At 25.7% G+C, this 20737-nt stretch overlaps 1 protein-coding gene across 3 annotated transcripts; it reads right to left on the minus strand.

The window, feature by feature from the left end:
- Positions 1-7818: 7818 nt before the first annotated feature.
- On the minus strand, positions 7819-20713 carry LOC135923772 (GATA zinc finger domain-containing protein 4-like). Of its 3 annotated transcripts, none has more exons than XM_065458704.1 (19): positions 20573-20713; positions 20331-20528; positions 20191-20238; positions 20098-20148; positions 20015-20056; positions 19910-19966; positions 19669-19860; positions 19575-19625; positions 19468-19512; positions 19378-19422; positions 19289-19333; positions 19205-19231; positions 19108-19158; positions 19020-19067; positions 18843-18887; positions 18745-18798; positions 18659-18697; positions 18475-18610; positions 7819-8255 (listed from the first exon to the last, which is right to left on the minus strand). In XM_065458704.1, the coding sequence occupies exons 1-19, from the start codon at positions 20655-20657 to the stop codon at positions 8051-8053; spliced, it is 1464 nt and encodes a 487-aa protein (XP_065314776.1). In that variant the 5' UTR covers positions 20658-20713; the 3' UTR covers positions 7819-8050. The 3 variants fall into 3 exon arrangements, with proteins under 3 accessions (XP_065314776.1, XP_065314777.1, XP_065314775.1); XM_065458705.1 differs by having other exon boundaries at positions 18484-18610; positions 19666-19860; XM_065458703.1 differs by having other exon boundaries at positions 19666-19860.
- Positions 20714-20737: the final 24 nt, after the last annotated feature.

The following is a 20737-nucleotide window of genomic DNA, read 5'->3' on the forward strand; positions in this document are numbered from 1 at the left end:
AGAAAAGATTGCCTAAATAAACTATAAAAAATGTAATACATTAATTTATAAATTAAATTCATTAAAAAATATATTGATTTATAAATTAAATTCATTAAAAAAAAATTTTAAAATAAATATTGCGACGCCGAACGCCGATATTTAAAAAAACCGCCGCCGTTGATTGAGACATCGGCGCACAGGTCTAGCCCATACTAAACAGCTTTTGAAAAAATTCGGCTCAGGCTCAAGCCGGCTGGCTTAGCCGTTGGCTCACTCAAGCCAATTAATGAGGCGAAATTTATTTAATTGAGATTAGTGTTAGTGTTGCTAAAAGGCTGAGCCAAGCCGGCTTAGTTCTAAACTCAGCCAGTTTTTGAGTCGAAATTTGACTAAGGTTCAAGCCTCCTCATTGATCCATTTTAGTTGGCTGGTTCGAGTCGGGTCAAGCCGGCAGGAGTTGCCTCAAGCCGTCTTATAAGCCAAAATTTATTTATTTGAGATTAGTGTTGTTAAACGGCTTATTTATTTATTTGAGATTAATGTTGTTAAACCGTTTAGCCCTAAAGTTATCTAGTTTTTGAGTCGAAAATTGACTCAAGCCGGCTTAGCCCTAAACTCATCTAGTTTTTGAGTCGAAAATTGACTCAAGCCGGCTCTTTGAGCCAAATTAGTAGGCTGGCTCGAGTCGGCTCATTACTTGGCTCAAGCCGACTTTTGAGCCCAAATTTATTTTTAAACGTCTGAGACAAGCCGGCTTAGCCCTAAATTCAGCTTGTTTTTGAGTCAAAAATTGACTGAGGCTCAAGCCAAAAGAAAAATCTCATAATTAAAAAAGATCTACGACACATATTGCATCGGTATGGCAGACTTGTTTTTTTCTACCCGCATTATGAAATTGCAAAAAGTATATTTTATTTCTGACTATAATAAGTGTTATTTAGGCAAAACTCATTCACAAGTTGCTTAATCATTTTGAGTATAACACCTACTATTCATTTTAAAAAAAAGATTATGGATATTAAATAATCGGAATCAGCTATAAAAAAAATAACATAAAAAAGGATTTGATTCATTTTTTATTTATTATTATATTAAATTTGTTTAATGTAATTTTATAAATTATTATTTATTCTTATTTACCCATGCTATAAATGGAAAAAAACATAAATTTAGAATTTATAAATAAATTATTTATACCCCTCATTATATTTTTAAATACTATTTAATTTTTTTGTTTTTAAATTTTATTTGTACATGTTATTTTATAGGTATATAAATTAAAATATAAATCATTTTTTTCTTTTAAGCTAAAGATATTTAGATAAATAATCTTTCATTAACTCAACATTTTATTTCTTTTTTTTCTCATATAATTTGATGTAAATATTTTTTAATTTTTCTTATTAAACATTTTTAAAGGTGGTTATTAAGTATTATAAATTTTTAACTGAATTTTTTGATATTAATATCAGATAGCTGCAGAGGTAATTTGCATGGCCCGAATTTTTAAAATAGAAAAATTTCGTACAGTATCCTATTTTCAAAAAAAAAATTAGGCCTGGCAAGGATTTTTTTAAAAATATTTAGACATAGTCCATGATTTATATACTCAGGGCCGGCTCGTCCCGGACTTTTTTAATGTTAATTTTGGTCTAACCACCATCTTTCAATCGCTTAAGTTGTTATTGATATTTCTATCTTCAATATCAACAAAGATTTTACCTTATAATATATATATACATTTTGTTGAACATATTTTGATTTGATAAGAATTTTAAATCTTCTTTGTAAATAATTCATTTTTGAGGAATTCTTTTGAGAATTTTATTATAAATAAACAATCTTTTAACTAAATCTTTTATAGTTTTTTTTAATTATCTTTGTGAAATTATCTATTTTATTAGTATATTAAAAGATGTGGTTTTTTCTAAATAATTTTTTAAAAAATATTTATATCTTTTTTATGTTATTTTATATGATCTTTTTAACGAAAATATTTAATATGACAATTGTGATATTCGTTATTTTTGAAACTTTTTGACATAAAGGATAAGATAATATTTATAATGTAAAGATGACAAATTATATTCAATGAAGATGTTCCTTGGAAAACTCACAATTATCATAATCAATATTTTTAAACATATTAGATATTTTTGACGCTAATGGACAAAAATACATATTTTTAACATGGTAAATTAAAATTTCAATTAAGATGTAACCTAGATAAGTGACAATTGTCATAATCGTTATTTTTAAAATTTATAGAACTTTTTTGACGCAAATGGATATAAATATAGGTTGTAACATGTTAAATTAAAATTTCAGTGAAGATACTATAGATAAGTGACAATTGTCATAATCGTTTTTTAACGCAAATGGGTAAAAATATATATTGTAAACATGTTAAATTCCTACATCTTCGTGAAATTTAAACTTGAGATTTTTTACAATATATTTTAACCCATTTGGGTCAAAAAAATTCAAAAATAACGAATAGACAATTGCTTCTTATCTATACATCTTTACTGAAGTTTTATTTTAACATGTATGCAATCTATATTTTTGCTCATTTTTGAGTCAAAAAACTTAAAATAACTATTGTTACTTTTCCATGGTACATCTTCATGAAATTTTAATTTAATATGTTTACTAGAGGTGGGCCGGGCTTAATTTTTCATTCACGCCCGCCCGCTCACGGTGGTAATAAAAAAAATATCATGCCCATTCACGCTTAACACTAAAAATTTTCGACCCGACCCGCCCGCTCACGGTGGTAATAAAAAAAATATCACGCCCATTCACGCTTAACACTAAAAAAATTTCCCGCTCACGACAAGCAATATTCTGATTCACGCCCGTAATGCCCGAAAATTCACGGTGTTTTTTAATTTTTCAAAACTATTGCTATAATTTTACACTTTTTTAAATTCATTCTATTTATTTCTCTAATTTCATAATCCATATTAATAACAAAAATAAATACAATCTATAAATCGAAATTTATTTGGAAATAGAAGAATGTCCAACTTTTTTTATTTCAATTGTGTAAGCCTTTCCTCTAGCAAGAGATTGGCTACAGAAAATAACCTTTCACTAGAAGCCGAACTTGCAGCTGATAAATTCTATTCAATAATTTTCTCAAAAAAGGAAATGAATATTCCTGCTTCCAAAACTTCAAAATAATGTCGTTATTTATCTTATATGAATCTTTTAAGTCCATCCTCACAGCTTTCATCGGTGATGTTGATGCTTCATCTCATCTAGAAATATGCGGTCTTTTATGAGTGTAGGATGAATTAAGAAAGTGATAGTTGGTATTGATCATTTTGAATATACGGTTTTTTTATAAGTTTAGGACAAGTTAGGAAAGTTATAAATGGTAGTTGGCATCGACTTATGCATATCATCTAATTTTATATAATTTAGCATTTTTAAGATTGTTTTATATATATCATTTTCTTCTTTTATTAAAAACTTGTCTTTTGAAATTCGGATCTAGAATTAAGCCTACCTTATGTAGTGGCTGCATAATAATCTTTTAAAAGAAATCTTGTTCTGTATTTTAAGGTTTTGATTATTATTGTATCACGTTTAGAAGGTTAACAAAATTTTAATAATTTTTGTTTCCATAGAAAAACTTTATTTATTGTGGGACGAGAATCTGCTCTCAGATTATCCGAGCATTCTTTAAATATTGATAAAAATTTATCTAACTCGCGTATGATATTGATATCAATTGTGGCTAATTTATTTAATTTTTGCTTGTTATACAAGTACGCCTGTATTTCAGAATATGATTTTAAGAAACTCTGTATCATGATATATACAGAGTTCCATCTCGTTATTCTCGCTATTATTGTTTAAGGGTGTGGCTTAGTTTGATATTAGCTGTAGATTGTTTGAAATATTGTACTATTTTTTACACCATTTATATTTAAGGCTATTTCAGTTAAACAATTGTCAAAAATATAATGCATAATATTATTTAGTATATGGCATAAACATGCTAGCGTTTGGTCATCTTTGAATGCACTTATAAGATTTGCTCCGTTATCAATTACAACTATACATTTATTTAAGTAATTTTCTACTTCTGTATATTCTCCTAAAATTGAATTGACTACACTAATTTTGACGTTTTTTTCATCCATTGCCCTTGTGGCCAAAACAAATGTTTTTAATTAAAATCCTTAATGATATTATGTCCTATAATGGTTTAAAAACTTAGATTTTTATAGTCATCCGTCCAAATATCAGTGATTATGGACAATGATCATGCTTTTAATCTAAAATTATATTTCATGGTATATTTTTGGACCTATAGTATTCATGAGAGTTTTCCGGTTCACAACTTTTATATTTTGTTATCCATATGTAACATCAACATTTATCTCTTGACCTAGCTTGTAAAATCCTTCACTTTCTGTTGCATTTAAAGATTGAAGATCTTTACAAATAAAATATAACAGACTTTTCTGTAAAAGGTTTAACATAAAGTCTCACGATAAGAAACACCTAAACATAAAAAGAAAATAGAACTAACAAATTGATACCGGATGTTGTTTATAAAATGCGGAAGATTTTTAATTTTCATAAATTATTCTTTTTTAAAAAAGAACTAAATTAAATAAGAAAATATATAATATTATTATAAAATTGCAAATTTATATTTATAAAAAACAATTATAAAAATTAAAATTTCCGTGATTCACGGGAAATTTATGTTCACGCCCGATCACGCCCGCGGAAAATTTTGGGAAGGCCCGTCACGCCTTTGAATTTAAAATTTATTCACACTCACGCCTGACCCACCATGGCAGGATGGGTCACGCCTAATTTCATGGCCCGCTCCCACCTCTAATGTTTACAATCTATATTTTAACCTATTCGTCAAAAAAATTCAAAAACTTAAAATAATGATTATGACACAATGTTACTTTTCCATGGTACATCTTCATGAAATTTTAATTTAACATGTATACAATCTATATTTTAACCCATTCGTCAAAAAAAATTTACAAAAACTTTAAAAATGACAATTGTCACTTTTATATACTACATCTTCATGAAATTTTAATTTAACATGTTTACAATATATATTTTTACACATTTGCGTCAAAAAAAATAAATAAACTTTAAAAATAACGATCATGACAATTGTCACTTATCTAGGATTCATCTTCACTGAGTTTTATTTAAACATGTTAGCAATACTTATTTTAGCCCATTTACATCAAAAAAATTTTAAAAACTTTAAAAATAACGATTATGACAATTGTCACTTATCTGTATATCTTCATAAAATTTTAATTTAACATATTTACAATATATATTTTTACCCATTTGCGTCAAAAAAATTAAATAAACTTCAAAAATAACGATTATGACAATTGTCACTTATCTAGGGTACATCTTCACTGAAGTTTTATTTAAACATGTTAGCATTACTTATTTTAGCCCATTTACATCAAAAAAAATTTAAAAATAACGATTATGACAATTGTCACTTATCTAGTACATCTTCATAAAATTTTAATTTAACATGTTAAAAATACATATTTTTGTCCATTAGCGTCAAAAAAAATATCTTTAAAAATAACGATTATGATAATTGTCACTTTTATATGTTACATGTTCATTGAATTTATAATTTAACCTCTTTACAATATAAATATGTCAAAAAGTTTCAAAAATGTTTAAAAAAAACGAATATGACAATTGTCACATTAAAATATTTTCCTTAAAAATACATATAAAATAAAAAAGTTTAATATAAATATTTTTAAAAAAGATATTTAGAAAAAACCACCTATATTAATATACAAAAAAATAGATAATTTTACAAAGATGATTAAAAAAAACTATAAAAGATTTCACCTAAAAGATTGTTTATTTATAATAAAATTATCCAAAAATTTCCGCAAATACAAAGAAAATTTAAAATTCTTATTATTTTTGAACTTCAAAAATTTTTTTTTGTATCAAATTTTGGGCGTGTGAAAATCACTAATAAATTATAACAAAAATAATATTACAATAGCAGCATATCATTTTTTTTATTAAAAAAAACATCAAATCAATAAATCTATTTTCATAATATAATATAAATAATGTTTAAAAAAAATAAATATTTATTATATTGTTATAACATATTTAATAAATAAATAAATTTTGGCTTAAAATTAGACTTGAGCCAACTCCTGAGCCGGCTTGAGCCTAAGCAACTCGGCTTTTTAAACAACACTAGTTTATAGTCCTGGTTTGTTTAAAGTATTTTGACACATCGTTATTTTTTCCTCTATTGTCATTTATTTCGTTTTTCTTTTTAAAAATTTTATTTTGCTTTTACTTCATTATTTGGTATAATTTTCATAACGAATATTTTTAAAAGCTTGGCTGATTTCACACTTAAAGCATAATATCATATTTCCTTGTTTATAACTCGATTTATTTTTTGTTGTTGCCAAAACTAATTGATAAAAAAATAGTTTTCGAACACTAAAGGTCTTTTTATATTTTCGATTCTGATGGAAGAGAAGAGAAGAGAAGAGAAGAGAAGAGAAGAGAAGAGAAGAGAAGAGAAGAGAAGAAGAAGAGAAGAGAAGAGAAGAGAAGAGAAGAGAAGAGAAGAGAAGAGAAGAGAAGAGAAGAGAAGAGAAGAGAAGAGAAGAGAAGAGAAGAGAAGAGAAGAGTCTTTTTTTCTTTTCCTTTGTATTGAGCAAAGACCCTCTAGAGGTGTATTATATTTCCTATCGAACGTAGGTTTTTGAAATTTTAATGGGCTTGGGTCTAAAATATTTTCATTTAAATTTTGCTTATTTAAAAAAAATTTCTTCTAGTAATATTAAATTTCAGTATTGCAGACAAAATAATTACCTAATTACAAATTGGAAAAAATGTTTGAAACTAATTATGAGCTTGGAAATTTTTCTATTATATATGGGCAGGCTTAAAATTTTTTTATTGCAGGACTGATCAAAAAATATAGGCCCATGAAGGTCTCTCATACTGGTCATGGAACTCAGGTACCAAATGTTAGCATAGTTGTTAAAATTCGTGTCCCAATTAGGAGCTTACGGTATATTAGAGATCTAATTTTTCGTGACCCAAGCCGTGCCCAAACTCAAATTTTTTGTTCCAGTCCAACCAGAGCCAGTCTAAAAAACTGTTTATTAAATATAATAGAAATTTTCATACTTCAGATTTTTTATTTGTATTTTCTTTGGTCTCAAATTCTTGAGTTCTAATCTTTGCAAAAAATTTTTTTTAATTTGAATCCATTCTACAAACAATTTTATAAATGGCTATTTAATTGAATAGATCTTAGCTAAAGCAAATATAATCAAAAGGAAATAATTCATAATAACATATTAATAATCTAGATTTTATGTTGGCCAAATGTAAAATTTATATTTTTTTTCTTTAAACTGATAGAATGTGATGTATATAGGTAATAGAGTTTTAACTAATCACAATACAAATCACAGGAAATTGTTAATTTGGGAAATGGAAATTACGTAAGTGAAATGTGTTAGATGAAAATGATAGTAAGTCTGATTGACATTCCGATGAAACAAAATGATTATTGGGGAGATATTTTATAATATTTAATTCTGGTCGGGTCGGGTTGCCTCTTATAGCCAAGAAAATAATTTTCAATGTCCGGTAAGGGCAACTTGTGGCTCTAAGTACATCATTCTAGCAGCTTATAATAATTCAAAAGTTCTACTAAATTTACTATTAAATCTTATATAATACTGACAAAATTTTTATTTAAGACCAAAGCAAAATTTTAAATCATATTTGGAACCTGAAAATAAAATATGTATTACGTATAGATTTATTTAAAAAATTAATTAAGTGTATAATAAATAATTAAACCCTTAAATCAAAATATAATTGTTTAAATTGATAAAAATAGGATTTATATCAATGAATAAATTAAAATGGTGGGCTATGTGTCAATAAGTTATTTATCTTTTTCCAAAAATTGATTTAAATTTTTTTAAAAATATATTACAATTTCGCTCGAATACAAAAATGTCTATTGTCTAACAATATGTAATTAGAATTTATTAAAATTGTTTGAGCCAGTTTTAGAAAGGGTTTCTCTATTTCTATTTTTACGAGGTCTTTTATTTATTTTAACTAAATTTCGAAGTTGTAGGTCAAGATACTTTTCTGTATCTTGTTCGTGGGAATGATTCTTTTTAACTCTAAAAATATTTTTCAGCAAAGTCCCACGGCCATAACAGGTTTGTCGAATACATCTGCAATAATAATAATAGTTATAATATAATGATCAATTAGCGGCTCTGAATCTAATATAATTTTATTATAAAAATGATAAGAGCGAGCTGGAAAACAAAAACAATTTTTTTTCAAAAAATAAAAACTAAAAAATTTTAAAAATTAAAAAAAAAATGATTTTTATGCAAATGTTAGTAAAACAGCAGTTTAACAATACATTTTTTTTAGAGTAGAGACCGGGATAATGCTATTGATGGGGGAACAGTGTTAACAAGAAAAACTATTTAACCCTTGAGCATAAAAACCTTAAATTTGGTGTGAATATGTATTTTTGGTCAAGATACCTCAGATTTAGATAAATTATCAATAAATATAAATTCCTAGCAATTTTATCAGAGGGTTAATATTTAGATTTTTACAGCATCAATGTTTAAATTATCAAATATATTTTCTTACAATAAAGATCTTATTGAAGAATGGATCCATTATGAGAAGATACAAACTTAATCAAAACTCTGGAGAACAAATTAAGCAATTTTTATGCATAAGTAAATATTTGCATTTATATTATTACTAGCTGATAGAACATCAAGTTTGATAAAGAATTAGAATTTTCCTTAATTTGATGATGAATTTGATGATGGATAAATTAAATTAAAAACCATGTTTATGAATTATCAATTTTATGAAATATAATACGTCTGTAATTTAGCAACTTGGAAAATCAATGGAATTGTGATCATGAAAGCAGAATTTGGTTTTCTTATTTAATACAATTCAATTGCCGTTAGCATAGCTGATATTTTTAAAATTTTGCCATTTATTACCATATTGGCTATCGTATAGGATAATCCATGTTATGCATGCAACTTTCAACTGAATACCTCTCTTATCTTTTTGAAGATTTGGCCTTTCTACATGCATTCCATAGTTTTGTATATCATAATTGTTGAAGGTATGTCATTATAACTTATAACATTTTTGATTAAATGTATAACCTTTTTGTTTTACTTATATATAATTTGACTGATTGAAGTTAACCTCTGTTAATTTAGAATAACTTATATTTTTTCTATTGTAATTTAATAACAATGTTTTAAATTTAATTTTATATTTTATACCTAATTAATAAATCATTTGTTATTTGAAGGGGTGGTGGTTTGTTTAAAATTAAAATGAACATATTTTCACTGATTTTGCCATGGTACTTTAATATGTAATCATGAATTTCATATAAATACCAGGAGCTAACCAGTAGAATGATGTTTGATGATAAATTTGAAAAATATTCCCAATAATATAAAATGGCAAAAAAATGTACAAATTAGACAGATATAATTCTTATAAACGGGTCATTCCATATTAAATCAATCACTTTACAACCCGACCATCTCAGATTTTACTAAAATTTGGCATATAAGTTAATAAAGTGTTGTAATTGACGAATCCAAAATATTAGCCCCTTAACTCTACTAGAACCGGAGATATAGGGTCTCAAAAGTAGCTCTACGAGGTCATTTTTCGAAAAAAATGATTTTTTAAAATTGGGATAACTTTAATATTAAATGTAGTATATTTATCTATCATGGCTCATTTTATAGCCCTAAGTAAACTCTTCCACATATTTTAAATGGAATTATTTTTTAATTTAAAAAAATTTTTTAAATTGCGGTCAAAAATTTGTAATTAATTTTTTTAAATGTTAGTATAAATTTTTTTTTCCAATTTTCAGATATTTTGTAAAGAGTATCAAGAACTGTTCATATAAAAATTTTCAGAGTAGTAAAAAAAGAATTAAGTAGAAATAATCCAAAAAATAAAAAAACCGCTAGATGGCGTTTATAATTTTAAATAGCTTAAAATTTAATTTTTGAAAATATAAGTCAATCTACCTTTTATTCATATCCTATAATATAATATTTGTTAAATAAAATCGCATTTTAGAACAAAAATAAAATTTCCGCTAGATAGCGCAAGTATTCTAAAATATCTAAAATAGATATAAAAAACCTCATTTTTGTGAAATATGTCAGTAGGTATTTTTATTTATTCTATAATATTTAATGCTTGGTCCCTAGGACATTTATGACATTTGTCAAAATAACAGGCTGGCAGTGGAGGATTGCAAATCATTTTTGGAATTATGTCTTTGTAAGTCTTTATCTCAAAATCCTTATTTTTTGTTAAGGTTGCTAAATTGCTCCCTATTAGTAATAATTTAACATTTTGATGTATGCGGCAAACGCATACCGAGTGACTGCCACTTGAACCAGGCATAATATAATTTTTAGGGCGCAAGGTAGCAAACGTAGAAAATCCTATCTTAAGATCGGGGTAAGCATCCTTATGTAAATAAATTTCTTTTAAATTATTTAGAAGTAATCGTTTTTGTACAGTAATTCTTTCTTCATTTTCTATTATTGAAATGAATTTTTTGTATGCTCCAATTAGGAGGTAACGTGGTTAATAAAAGATACTTTTGTGTTTTAGATAAGAAAGGGTATATTTTTCATATTTTGAATCATCAAATCGTTGCTATTATTTATTTCCATAGCTGGTTGAAGAATTTCGCCTATTCCCTTTGAAATTCTTGCAAGCTTTTGCTTAGGATATCTCTTTTCTTTTAATCTCTTTTTTTTAATTGGAGATTTTCCAATATCTAATAATGTAATTTAAGGATTCAAAGAGAGATGAAAAGAGTTGTGGGTTTTCATAATTTTTTGTTTCTATGGTGGTATTTTCATTGAAGTAATGTTGTATTCCTCGTAAATTGGAATATCCTCCTTTTTATATTTATATAAAGTTAAGCGGCACGCAACAGATATAATCTTCAATGTTGATATTAGAAAATTCAGACATCCATGGACATACCTCAAGGAGTCCGTTCTTTGATAAATGCTTTTTTATATTAAAAGGATTTTTACAAATCATGATATTCAAATTTAAATAGTAATAATTAATTTTAAAAATAGATAAAATTCTTGTAAAAATAGATAACTGGAATTGATAAATTTATTTGGGAAATAAATCGAAAAATCGATAATTAATTTAAATCATATTTATCTATTTTAGAATACTTGCGCTATCTAGCGGAAATTTTATTGTGCTAAAATGCGATTTTATTCAACAATGACTTATATTTTCAAAAATTAAATTTTAAGCTATTTAAAATTATTAACGTCATCTAGCGGTTTTTTTATTTTTTGGATTTTTTCTACTTTTCCTTTTTTACTATTCTGAAAATTTTTATATGAACAGTTCTTGATACTCTTTACAAAATATCTGAAAATTGGAAAAAAAAATTTATACTAACATTTAAAAAAAATAATTACAAATTTTTGACCGCAATTAAAATTTTATAAATTAAAAATTAATTCCATTATGTGGAAGAGTTTACTTAGGGTTATAAAATGAGCCATGATAGATAAATATACTACAATTAATATTAAAGTTATCCCAATTTAAAAAAATCATTTTTTTCGAAAAATGACCTCGCAGAGCTACTTTGAGACCCTATATCTCCGGTTCTAGTAGAGTTAAGGGGCTAATATTTTGGATTCGTCAATTACAACACTTCATTAACTTATATACCAAATTTCAGCAAAATCTGAGATGGTCGGGTTGTAAAGTGATTGATTTGATACTCTATTTTTCTGGATCCAAGCAAAAAATAATTTATTATGAATTTTGCTGGGCTTGGGAAATATTTTTCACAATTAATATGGGATTGGAACTGGCCTGGCTTGAAAAAATATTTTCAAAATTATTATGGTCTTAGATGTTTGAAAATTTTTTAATTTTAAATATGGGCTAGGCATTGGCTTGAAATTTTTTTTTAAGACATGGCCAGGTCTGATCAAAAAACCAAGACCCATGCAACTTTCATATTCTGATTGTATTTTTAAATGTATTATGACTTTTTATTTCTGTTCTCAACTACCAAAATTATTATGGTCTTTGGTGGGTTTGAGAAAATTTTCCTAAGTGCATGGAAATATTAGATATATTAGGCATAGGTGCAATATTTAACACAGAATATTTATATGGCTCTCAGGTAAAAGCTAATTTAAATATATTTTTACTCAAAAAAATAGTATTCACTCTTAGTCTTAATGGGTTGGCCTAGTCTGAAGTAGGGATGAGAAGGGTTAAAAAGAATAAAAAATAAATATGGTTTTTAGAGATTTACCTATCTCCAGGCTTGAGAAAAAATTTTCAAAATTACTATGGGTTAGCCAGGCTTGAGAAATTTTTTTTATATAAAATTGGGTTGGGTTTGGCTTGGAAAATATTATAAAAAATTATTATCAGCGATGCTTGGGAATTCTATTTATTATTAACTATGAGTCAGACATTGGCCTAAAAAAAAAATTTTTGCAGACCTGGGCTTGGCTTGATCAAAAAACCAAGGCTCATGAAAATCTGATTTTGATTGTATTTTTAAATTCATTTTGATTTTTTAAATATTTTATTTTAGTTCTCAACTACCAAAATTATTATGATCTTTCATTGGGCTTGGAAAAATTTTTATGGCTTTTACCTTGCTTGGGAATTTTTTTAATATTAAATATTAGGCATATGTGATCACTAATATTTAACTAATAATATTGCTATTATCAAGTAAAACATTTAAATATTTAACTCAAACCTTAGTATTTACATTTAATTTTAATGGATTGAACCTGACCTGAAGGGGGGATTGGGTAAAAAGAATAAAATTGGATATTATTTTCGTAACAACTATCATAAAAGTAAGGAAAAAATTCTCATTCCTTGTCATTTTTGATGGGCTATCTTAAATTATTAATATAAAAGATAAAAAAAATTTTCGAAAACCCCCTAATTGCTTAAAAACACAAATAAAACCATAAACGTAAACCAAAAATTAAGGACAAATTAGCGCCAAATTTTTTAATTTTATTTTTACCTTAAATATTTTTTAAGATGATGTGGCAGCAAGTTTAAATAAACAGCTTTCTCATTTTTTACCGTAATTCCAGCAATTTAACAATCTTAAAAAGTGTCGGTCGTAAATGAGTTTCTTTTGATCGTTGATATGAAATTGCCTGATAAGGCCTAAGAAGTTAATCTTTCTTAAAATATAACTTCTTTATTATTTATTTTAATTTAAAAAGAAAAATTGGTAATTATTAATATAGAGGTTAGTTTGGTCAGCCTGAAACCAAGCGAAGCAAAAGAATCACAGGGCTCAATAAATCATGCATATAATTTTCATTAGACAGGTATTTTGAAAAACTTAGAATTAAGCAAATTTCTGTCATTTTCATTCATAAAAAATTATGGGCTAGGTTGGAAACATGCATAAAATTATTTCATTGGTTGGGTCGAGCCGAGCAAAAATAATTGGGCGAGATCAGAAAACTTTTTTAAAAAAAATAATTTGATACTATAATTTAAAATATTATTATTTGGATTCTTTTTAACTTTATAACTATTTTAAAAAATAAATATCAATAATCAAATTGTATCAGAAATTTTCCCAAATTTATATATTACGGTATATTTTTCCTGAATCTGATTTAGAACTATCTTTATCAGAATATACAATAATACCTCAAATTTTCTTTATATATCTTCTTAGTCCATCGGGTGCCAGTTTCCATTCTAATGTCCATTCTCCCTCTCCTATGATCCTAAGCATCGACACTGGTAAAACATGGCATTTCCCTGTCATTATCTAATACTTTCACCCAGTTTGTCTTTGGCCCACTGGATCTTGTCCCTCTATCCAACCAATGGCATCTATTAATCCACCTCGGCCTTCCGTTTAGCGTGTCAAAATAATCAGCCTATTTCTTATCATTTCTTTTAGTCCTTCTCCTGGTTTTATCTATCTCAGGGATATCCTGCATATCCATCTAACAATTCTTATCTCCGTTCTTTCTAAGTTACCATCAGGTATTACCTTAATTCAAGTCTCGTTGCCAAACACCATATAAAACTATTGGGCAAATGTAACGAGATCTGATTATTCTTTTCTGAGTATAATTTGCTCATTATGTATTCCTCTATAATATTTGCTATATTTTTTAATAATTAACTCCACCTTATTTCTGCTGGAAACAATGTTGAAATACCTTGACAAATCATGACTATATAAAAATTTAATCTGTCTACTCCAGAAGGGAGTGACACTCAAATCCCTCAATACACTATATCTGATATTGGAGTAAATTTATTTAACATATTGTGTAGTGGATTTAAAACACCAGGGTGTGTTCTAATTGCAATTTTAATTAATCATAAACTTCTTTCGAATTGCTCCTTTTTGTACAAAAATAAATGACCAAGATGTACAGTCATGATCGATTCTCAGAATTTAAGTAAAAAACAAATTTAATAAGTTATTTCGTGCATATCTACCATATGATAGCTCCTCCATATCCATATCAGTAATTGATATAGGAACACTTCCTTTCCTTAGTGCTATTTCTAATCTTTTCTAAAATGATTTCTTCTGGTAGATCATCAAGTCTCTATTTGTATCCCGTGTATTGGTTAGGTTAGTATCTGCAACGTTGACAATTAGATGTATAAAAATAAGAAAAAATTATATTATTGCAAGATATCAAAATACGATAGATAATTTCAAAATTTATTTATGTAATTTACATTTATAAATTACAATTTTGTAATTTTTATATTTTATGAAATTTTTTAAAACAAACAATATGTATTGGTATTTGACACATGTTACATATATATCTTGTCTGACTATGACAAAGCTTACAACCCGCTTTTTGTTATCGATAATAGTTGTAGCATAATGATTATAAGTTAGAGGAAAATTGACTACTCATCTTTTTATTTACCAGAAGAGTTTTCAAAAGTGTCGTAGTTATTTCCCTCCGACATGTTAGTAAAGATTTTTTATCATCAGGATTCACTCGATTCCATGAATTTAGGTCTATAATTTTAAGAATAGGCCACCACCATTTTTTACCTCGGATATTTATTCTATATGACATTAGGTTATCGCACAGATCAACGCCACCATATTGGAATAACATGAATTTATTAGTCAGGTTGTGTAATTTTTATTTTGAGAAAATCTTAGAATCTTCATCGTTGCATAGAGGGCTAAGAGCTTTATGTTGATGCAACTGTCACCACTAAACTATCATTCCATGGAACAAATATTTCATAAGTCATTTCAAATCAATGTCGTAAAAACCCCTATCCTTTTTGCCATTATTTTAATTGTTTGGGGAAAATTTTCAAGTCTATTTTCACTTTTAGTCTTAGTTGCGAAAAATCCCAGATGCTTCAAATGCGATAAAAGCCTTATTAGAGATGTAAAAAAAATTATTGAAGTAAATAGAATAAAGAAGGTACTTGAACAACTTTGAATAAGTTTGTGACACCGTACCTCCTAATTCAAGATGGGAAGCCATTGGGTTCTTATTTTTACCTTGATATATATTAAATGCAAATATAAATCCATCGGAGGAAGCAAGGGTCCATTTTATATCCAAATCGAATGGGTTTACCTTTGACAAAAATTTACAGGAATGTCTTCTCGATAAGGTATCATACGCTCATCTAAACATAAATTATATAAAAATATACCGAACTATAGTAATATCATTGTCATTCAATCAATACATTCTTTCTTGTGGTAAGGGGTATCCAGTTAGGCCAGAAGAATTCCTATAAATCTTTTCATCTCTGACTCGGTTAGAATAAATATTTGATTGACACTTAATGAATACATTTCTTGATCAAAAAATAATTAAAATATATTTGAGTTTTCCCGATCAAATTAGAAGATTCAATAATAATTCCTAATCATTATCAGTAGGTTTAGATGTGCAAATTGGATCAATTATTCTCCATTTTGAATTTTTTCGAAATTTAATTTGCTTTTTTAATTTGTAGATATTGAGGATTCTAATATCAATGTCTGCTGGATTATGGTTTCGATCTCCCTTGCAGTATCTAGTGGAAGATTAGGTGTGTCGGTTAGCTCGTTTTCATCGAAATCTTCTTCATCCCTAATTAAAGCAGCATTAGGAGGTATATTTGCAACATCTGTTTTATCACCAGGGCCTTCATCGAAAAGCATGGATAGGGCTTCATCAACTTTTAGAAATTATTTTGTCATAATAATATTCTAAAAATTTGGCAAATGTAAGATGATAATAAATAATTTACAAATAATTTTTATATTCAAATAAAAAAAATATAATAGAATAACAATAAAATTATGAATTTTCTGGACCTTTTTATAAATATTAAAAATATTATGATGTTTAGTAAGAATATAAACAAAAATTTATAATAATATATTATGCCAAAATTTTTTATATAATTCTTTTTAGAAATATTACTTTATTTTAACCCTTATGTGATCAACGTTGCATAAATGGTACAGTAAAAAAACATATGATTATAAAGCCGACAATAGATAGAATGATTGGCCAAAATTAATTAGAATAGGTTAAGATCTATAAGAAAGGAATAAATACTCTTTCAAAGAGAGAGAGCCTAGAACAATATGGCATTTTAATAGTCCAAAATTGTCGAACTTCAATGGCATCAAGCACATCAAAAATAAATATTTTTTAAAAAACTTTTTTTATGTATAATACAATTTTCGAGCTATAAGAATCATATATGGAAATTATTTCAATTCAAAAATTTTATATGTGAAAAATCAATAAATAACAACTGTTGCAGATACGATACGTTGACCATTAATGGGTTAAAATACCTCAACAATTTATTTATTATGGATTGGATATAGCGAACAACATTTGAATATGTGAATTGAAATTCTATAATATGCAAAATTCATATTTTTAAGGGTAATTTTATCTAGAGTTGTGCCGATATTAAATATTGGATCAAATTGGGGCAATATTTAGCGTTTTTTAAAAAGATAGAATCGGGCCAATATTTTTTAAAAACCTATCCGATATATTTTTTTATTTTATACATAATTTCATAATAGTATAAAAGGAACCAAAATTAAACTTATTTGGAATGTTTTTAAAAAAATTGAATTATATTTTAGTACTACTTTCTGTTATATTAACTGCAAAAGGAAAAGGTTTTAAATATGTAGTGAATCACATTTAGCAAGTGTTGTTAAATGGTTCGACAGCTGATTTTTGAAAATGGTTAACTCAAGATTTTAACTAAAATAAGATTTCTCAAGTTTGGAGATTTTGCTCATAGGTCACATAAAGGTTTGGATATCTATTGGCAAATTTTTAAGGCTTAAGTAATTATACCTTGGCTAATAATTTTGCACTTTATTTTAAATCGGCGAAACTACATTCATCTATAAACATTGCCCATATTTTAAATAAGATGATTAAGTTATGGAGGATAAAAAAAGCAAAATACACTAAATCATTCGTGAAAATTATTTGACTTTTTTTATTAAAAATTGTAAATTTTTTTAAAAACATTGGTTGATAAATAAAAATCAATATGAATATAAGATTGGTTATTGGATACTAGCTCAATACCTATTTTAGCTAGAAAAATATTGACTAAGCCTCGAGATTTCGGTAGTAAATGTCCAACCCTTTGTATCATCTATGGGCAAAATATTAAGACTCACCTAATATTTTTCTGAATAAAATATTAAGTTAGCTATTTTTAAAAATCAGCTCAAATTGAACACTAGTTTTGATCAAATCAGTAAGAAGATGATGTGAATCGGTACAGCCCATTTGATCTCAGCATATTGATTTTCTATATAAATTTATAAATATGGGTTTTCTTCTATTTTTAGCTACTCAACAAAATGTGGTAATCCTTTATTTTAAAAAAATAATTTCCATATTTAATAATCTGCTGGAAAGAAGCAATTAAATTTTCAACAAAAATATTCAACAAGTCAAATATAATAATGGCTTTACTAATGAAATATTGGTTCCTGGTTTGTACAAGTAACATAATTATTTGATTTGTATTTGTTGAGACAAAATGAAACGTGTGACCTTCACTATTTAATTAGTTATTTTTTTAATCCATGGCAGGCAAAATATATTTTATACTTTAATATTAATGATTAGTTTTCCATATAATTAATAAAAAAAATTGTTTTTGAATAATCACAATGAAAAAAAAATTTTAATTCAGTTTTTAGCCGCTCTTACTTGGGTGAAATAGTTATGCATGTTTCAATAAAATAGTAAAAAAAATGCCTAAATAAATATTTATATATATATTATAAATATTAACTTATAATATATATTTAATTACCTGTAATACTTTGTTAAACCATGTGTTCTATTGCAACTATATAGATATTTATTAATGTATATAAAAGGTATTCCCTTTGATGATTTAATATAATTATTGGAGGTTGTTAAATAACACTCATTTATTTCTTCATTAACTTTATTTGAATACCAAATAAATTGATATTTAAAATATATTTATTTACTTTCAAAATTTTCATTACTATTTGAGATCTCATTATTTGCTGATAAATATGTATAAATTTATAAGATATAACACTATTGAATATACTTTGATCACAAGATTCTATTTCAGATATCCCATCAGATGGATCATGACTGTCATCTTGTTGAAATGGATTAAATAAATCTTATAATTATAAAATATACCTTGAATATCATCAACATTTGAAAATATTGAATTAATATCATTAGCTAAAATAAAATGTAAGAAAATATATAAATACTTTGGTTATTCATCTCTATAATTAAGTTAGAAAAATATATGTTAAGAATTTTATAAATTATAATAATGATATAGATTGCATATATAAAATATTTATTCACCTTGATTATTTTGAATCATTTTTGAACATCTTGAATTTGTAATATTCTCTGAAATAAAACCTATATCTTATAAGAATTTTTTAATTACTTTTATTGTATAACTCCAAATCAGATGAATTTTTAAATACAAGAATATTAACTAGATAAAATTAATTTATATTATAAAGGAAGCAATTTTAGTTTACCTTGATTATTTTCATACAGGTTTGAACCTTTTAAATTGAAATTGTTTTTGGCTAAAATTAATAATATTTAATTTTTTATATTACTTTGATTGATTAATTCATCAGAAGCATTAAATAGGGAAATATTAACTAATTTAAATTATATACATTATATATTTTATACTATACCATACTTTTAATATTCCCATCATTGTTTAGACATAATTTAATATTATTGCCTATAATTTTTAAACAAATAAGAGTATTTTATAGGTTTAAGTTACTTAGATTGCTTGTATTTCCATTTTTACATAAATTAGAAGTCTTGACTATAATTTATATAAAAATTTTATTTTAGAGGATAAAAAATTTACTTAAATATAAAAATTACTTAAATTTTTTGACATTGTTGAGTTATTGCAAGTTAAAGGAACATTATTATCTAATAATAAAAAATGATAAAAATGGTTCAAAATGTATACCACTTATTTTAACAAAGCACTTATCATGAGGTTCAGTAGGAGTAAATAGATTATTTTTATATTTACCCCTACCATGACAATTAGATACTTTACACCTATAATATATTGTTCCATTTTTATTTTTATCTTTTCTATATTTGTTTTCACCATGACATAAAATATGTCTATTATTAATTGATTGTTTAATAATGTCATCTATTTAAAAAATAAATAAAAAATTGTATATAAATTTTCGAATAGTCACTTTTATTATCTTCTGTGTTGTTGGATAACAATGTAGTATAAGAATTTAAATCAATATCTTATTTATAGAAGAGGAAACAAATTTAAAAAAATAACATTATATTACTTTGAATATCATCTGTACTATCATTTGAATTTGGAATATTAACTAGAAAAAAAACAAAATAAATCAAAACAAAAAATAATAACTTAGATAATCATTATTCAAAATTGAGTTTGCATGTGGTTCTTGAATGGTTTCTATAAAGAAACTAAAACTTAAATAATATTAGAGATATTAACCTTGAATAGAGTCATCTACTACATAATTTAAAATGGGAATGTTGTTAGCTAAAATATAACAAAAAAGGTATTAAGTATATTAAAAATAAATTTAGAATTATGTAAAAAATTGAATTTTAATGGTAATAAAAATAATAAACCTGCATTTTTAAAAATGCAAATATCATGAGGTACAGTAGTGGTAAACATATCATCAACGAATATACCTCTACCATGACAACTGTGTATACGACATTTATAATAAATCTTTTTATTTCCATTTTTATCTTTTAAATATTCATTTCCACAGTGTGACAGCACCAAAGATCCTTTTCTAGATTTTTGAAATGATATAATGCCTATAACAAAAATTTTTAATAAAAATAAAAAAATAAGATAATACTTCCACATTTGATTTTATTTCTTAAAATGCTAGGTAATGTGGGTATTTTATCACTTATATTTGAACTTTCCACATTTGACGACATCGTTATTATAATTAGAAAATTAATAAACTGTCACATGTTTACATGCATTTATGATATGTAGTGTTGTTAATTAGTCGAGT

This window comes from Gordionus sp. m RMFG-2023, chromosome 2 (assembly GCF_954871325.1).
Source record: "Gordionus sp. m RMFG-2023 chromosome 2, tfGorSpeb1-WG-v2, whole genome shotgun sequence".
Lineage (NCBI taxonomy): Eukaryota > Metazoa > Nematomorpha > Gordioida > Chordodea > Parachordodidae > Gordionus > Gordionus sp. m RMFG-2023.

Excerpts from the sequence above, each read along its gene's own strand:
- LOC135923772 (XM_065458703.1), bottom strand. The coding sequence starts at position 20,657 with ATGTCGTCAAATGTGGAAAGTTCAAATATAAGTGATAAAATACCCACA. Across the intron at positions 20,149-20,190 it reads AGTAGATGACTCTATTCAAG|AAACCATTCAAGAACCACAT; the intron begins GTTAATATCTCT and ends GTTTCTTTATAG. Across the intron at positions 19,513-19,574 it reads AACAATGTCAAAAAATTTAA|TCAAGACTTCTAATTTATGT; the intron begins GTAATTTTTATA and ends TATAAATTATAG.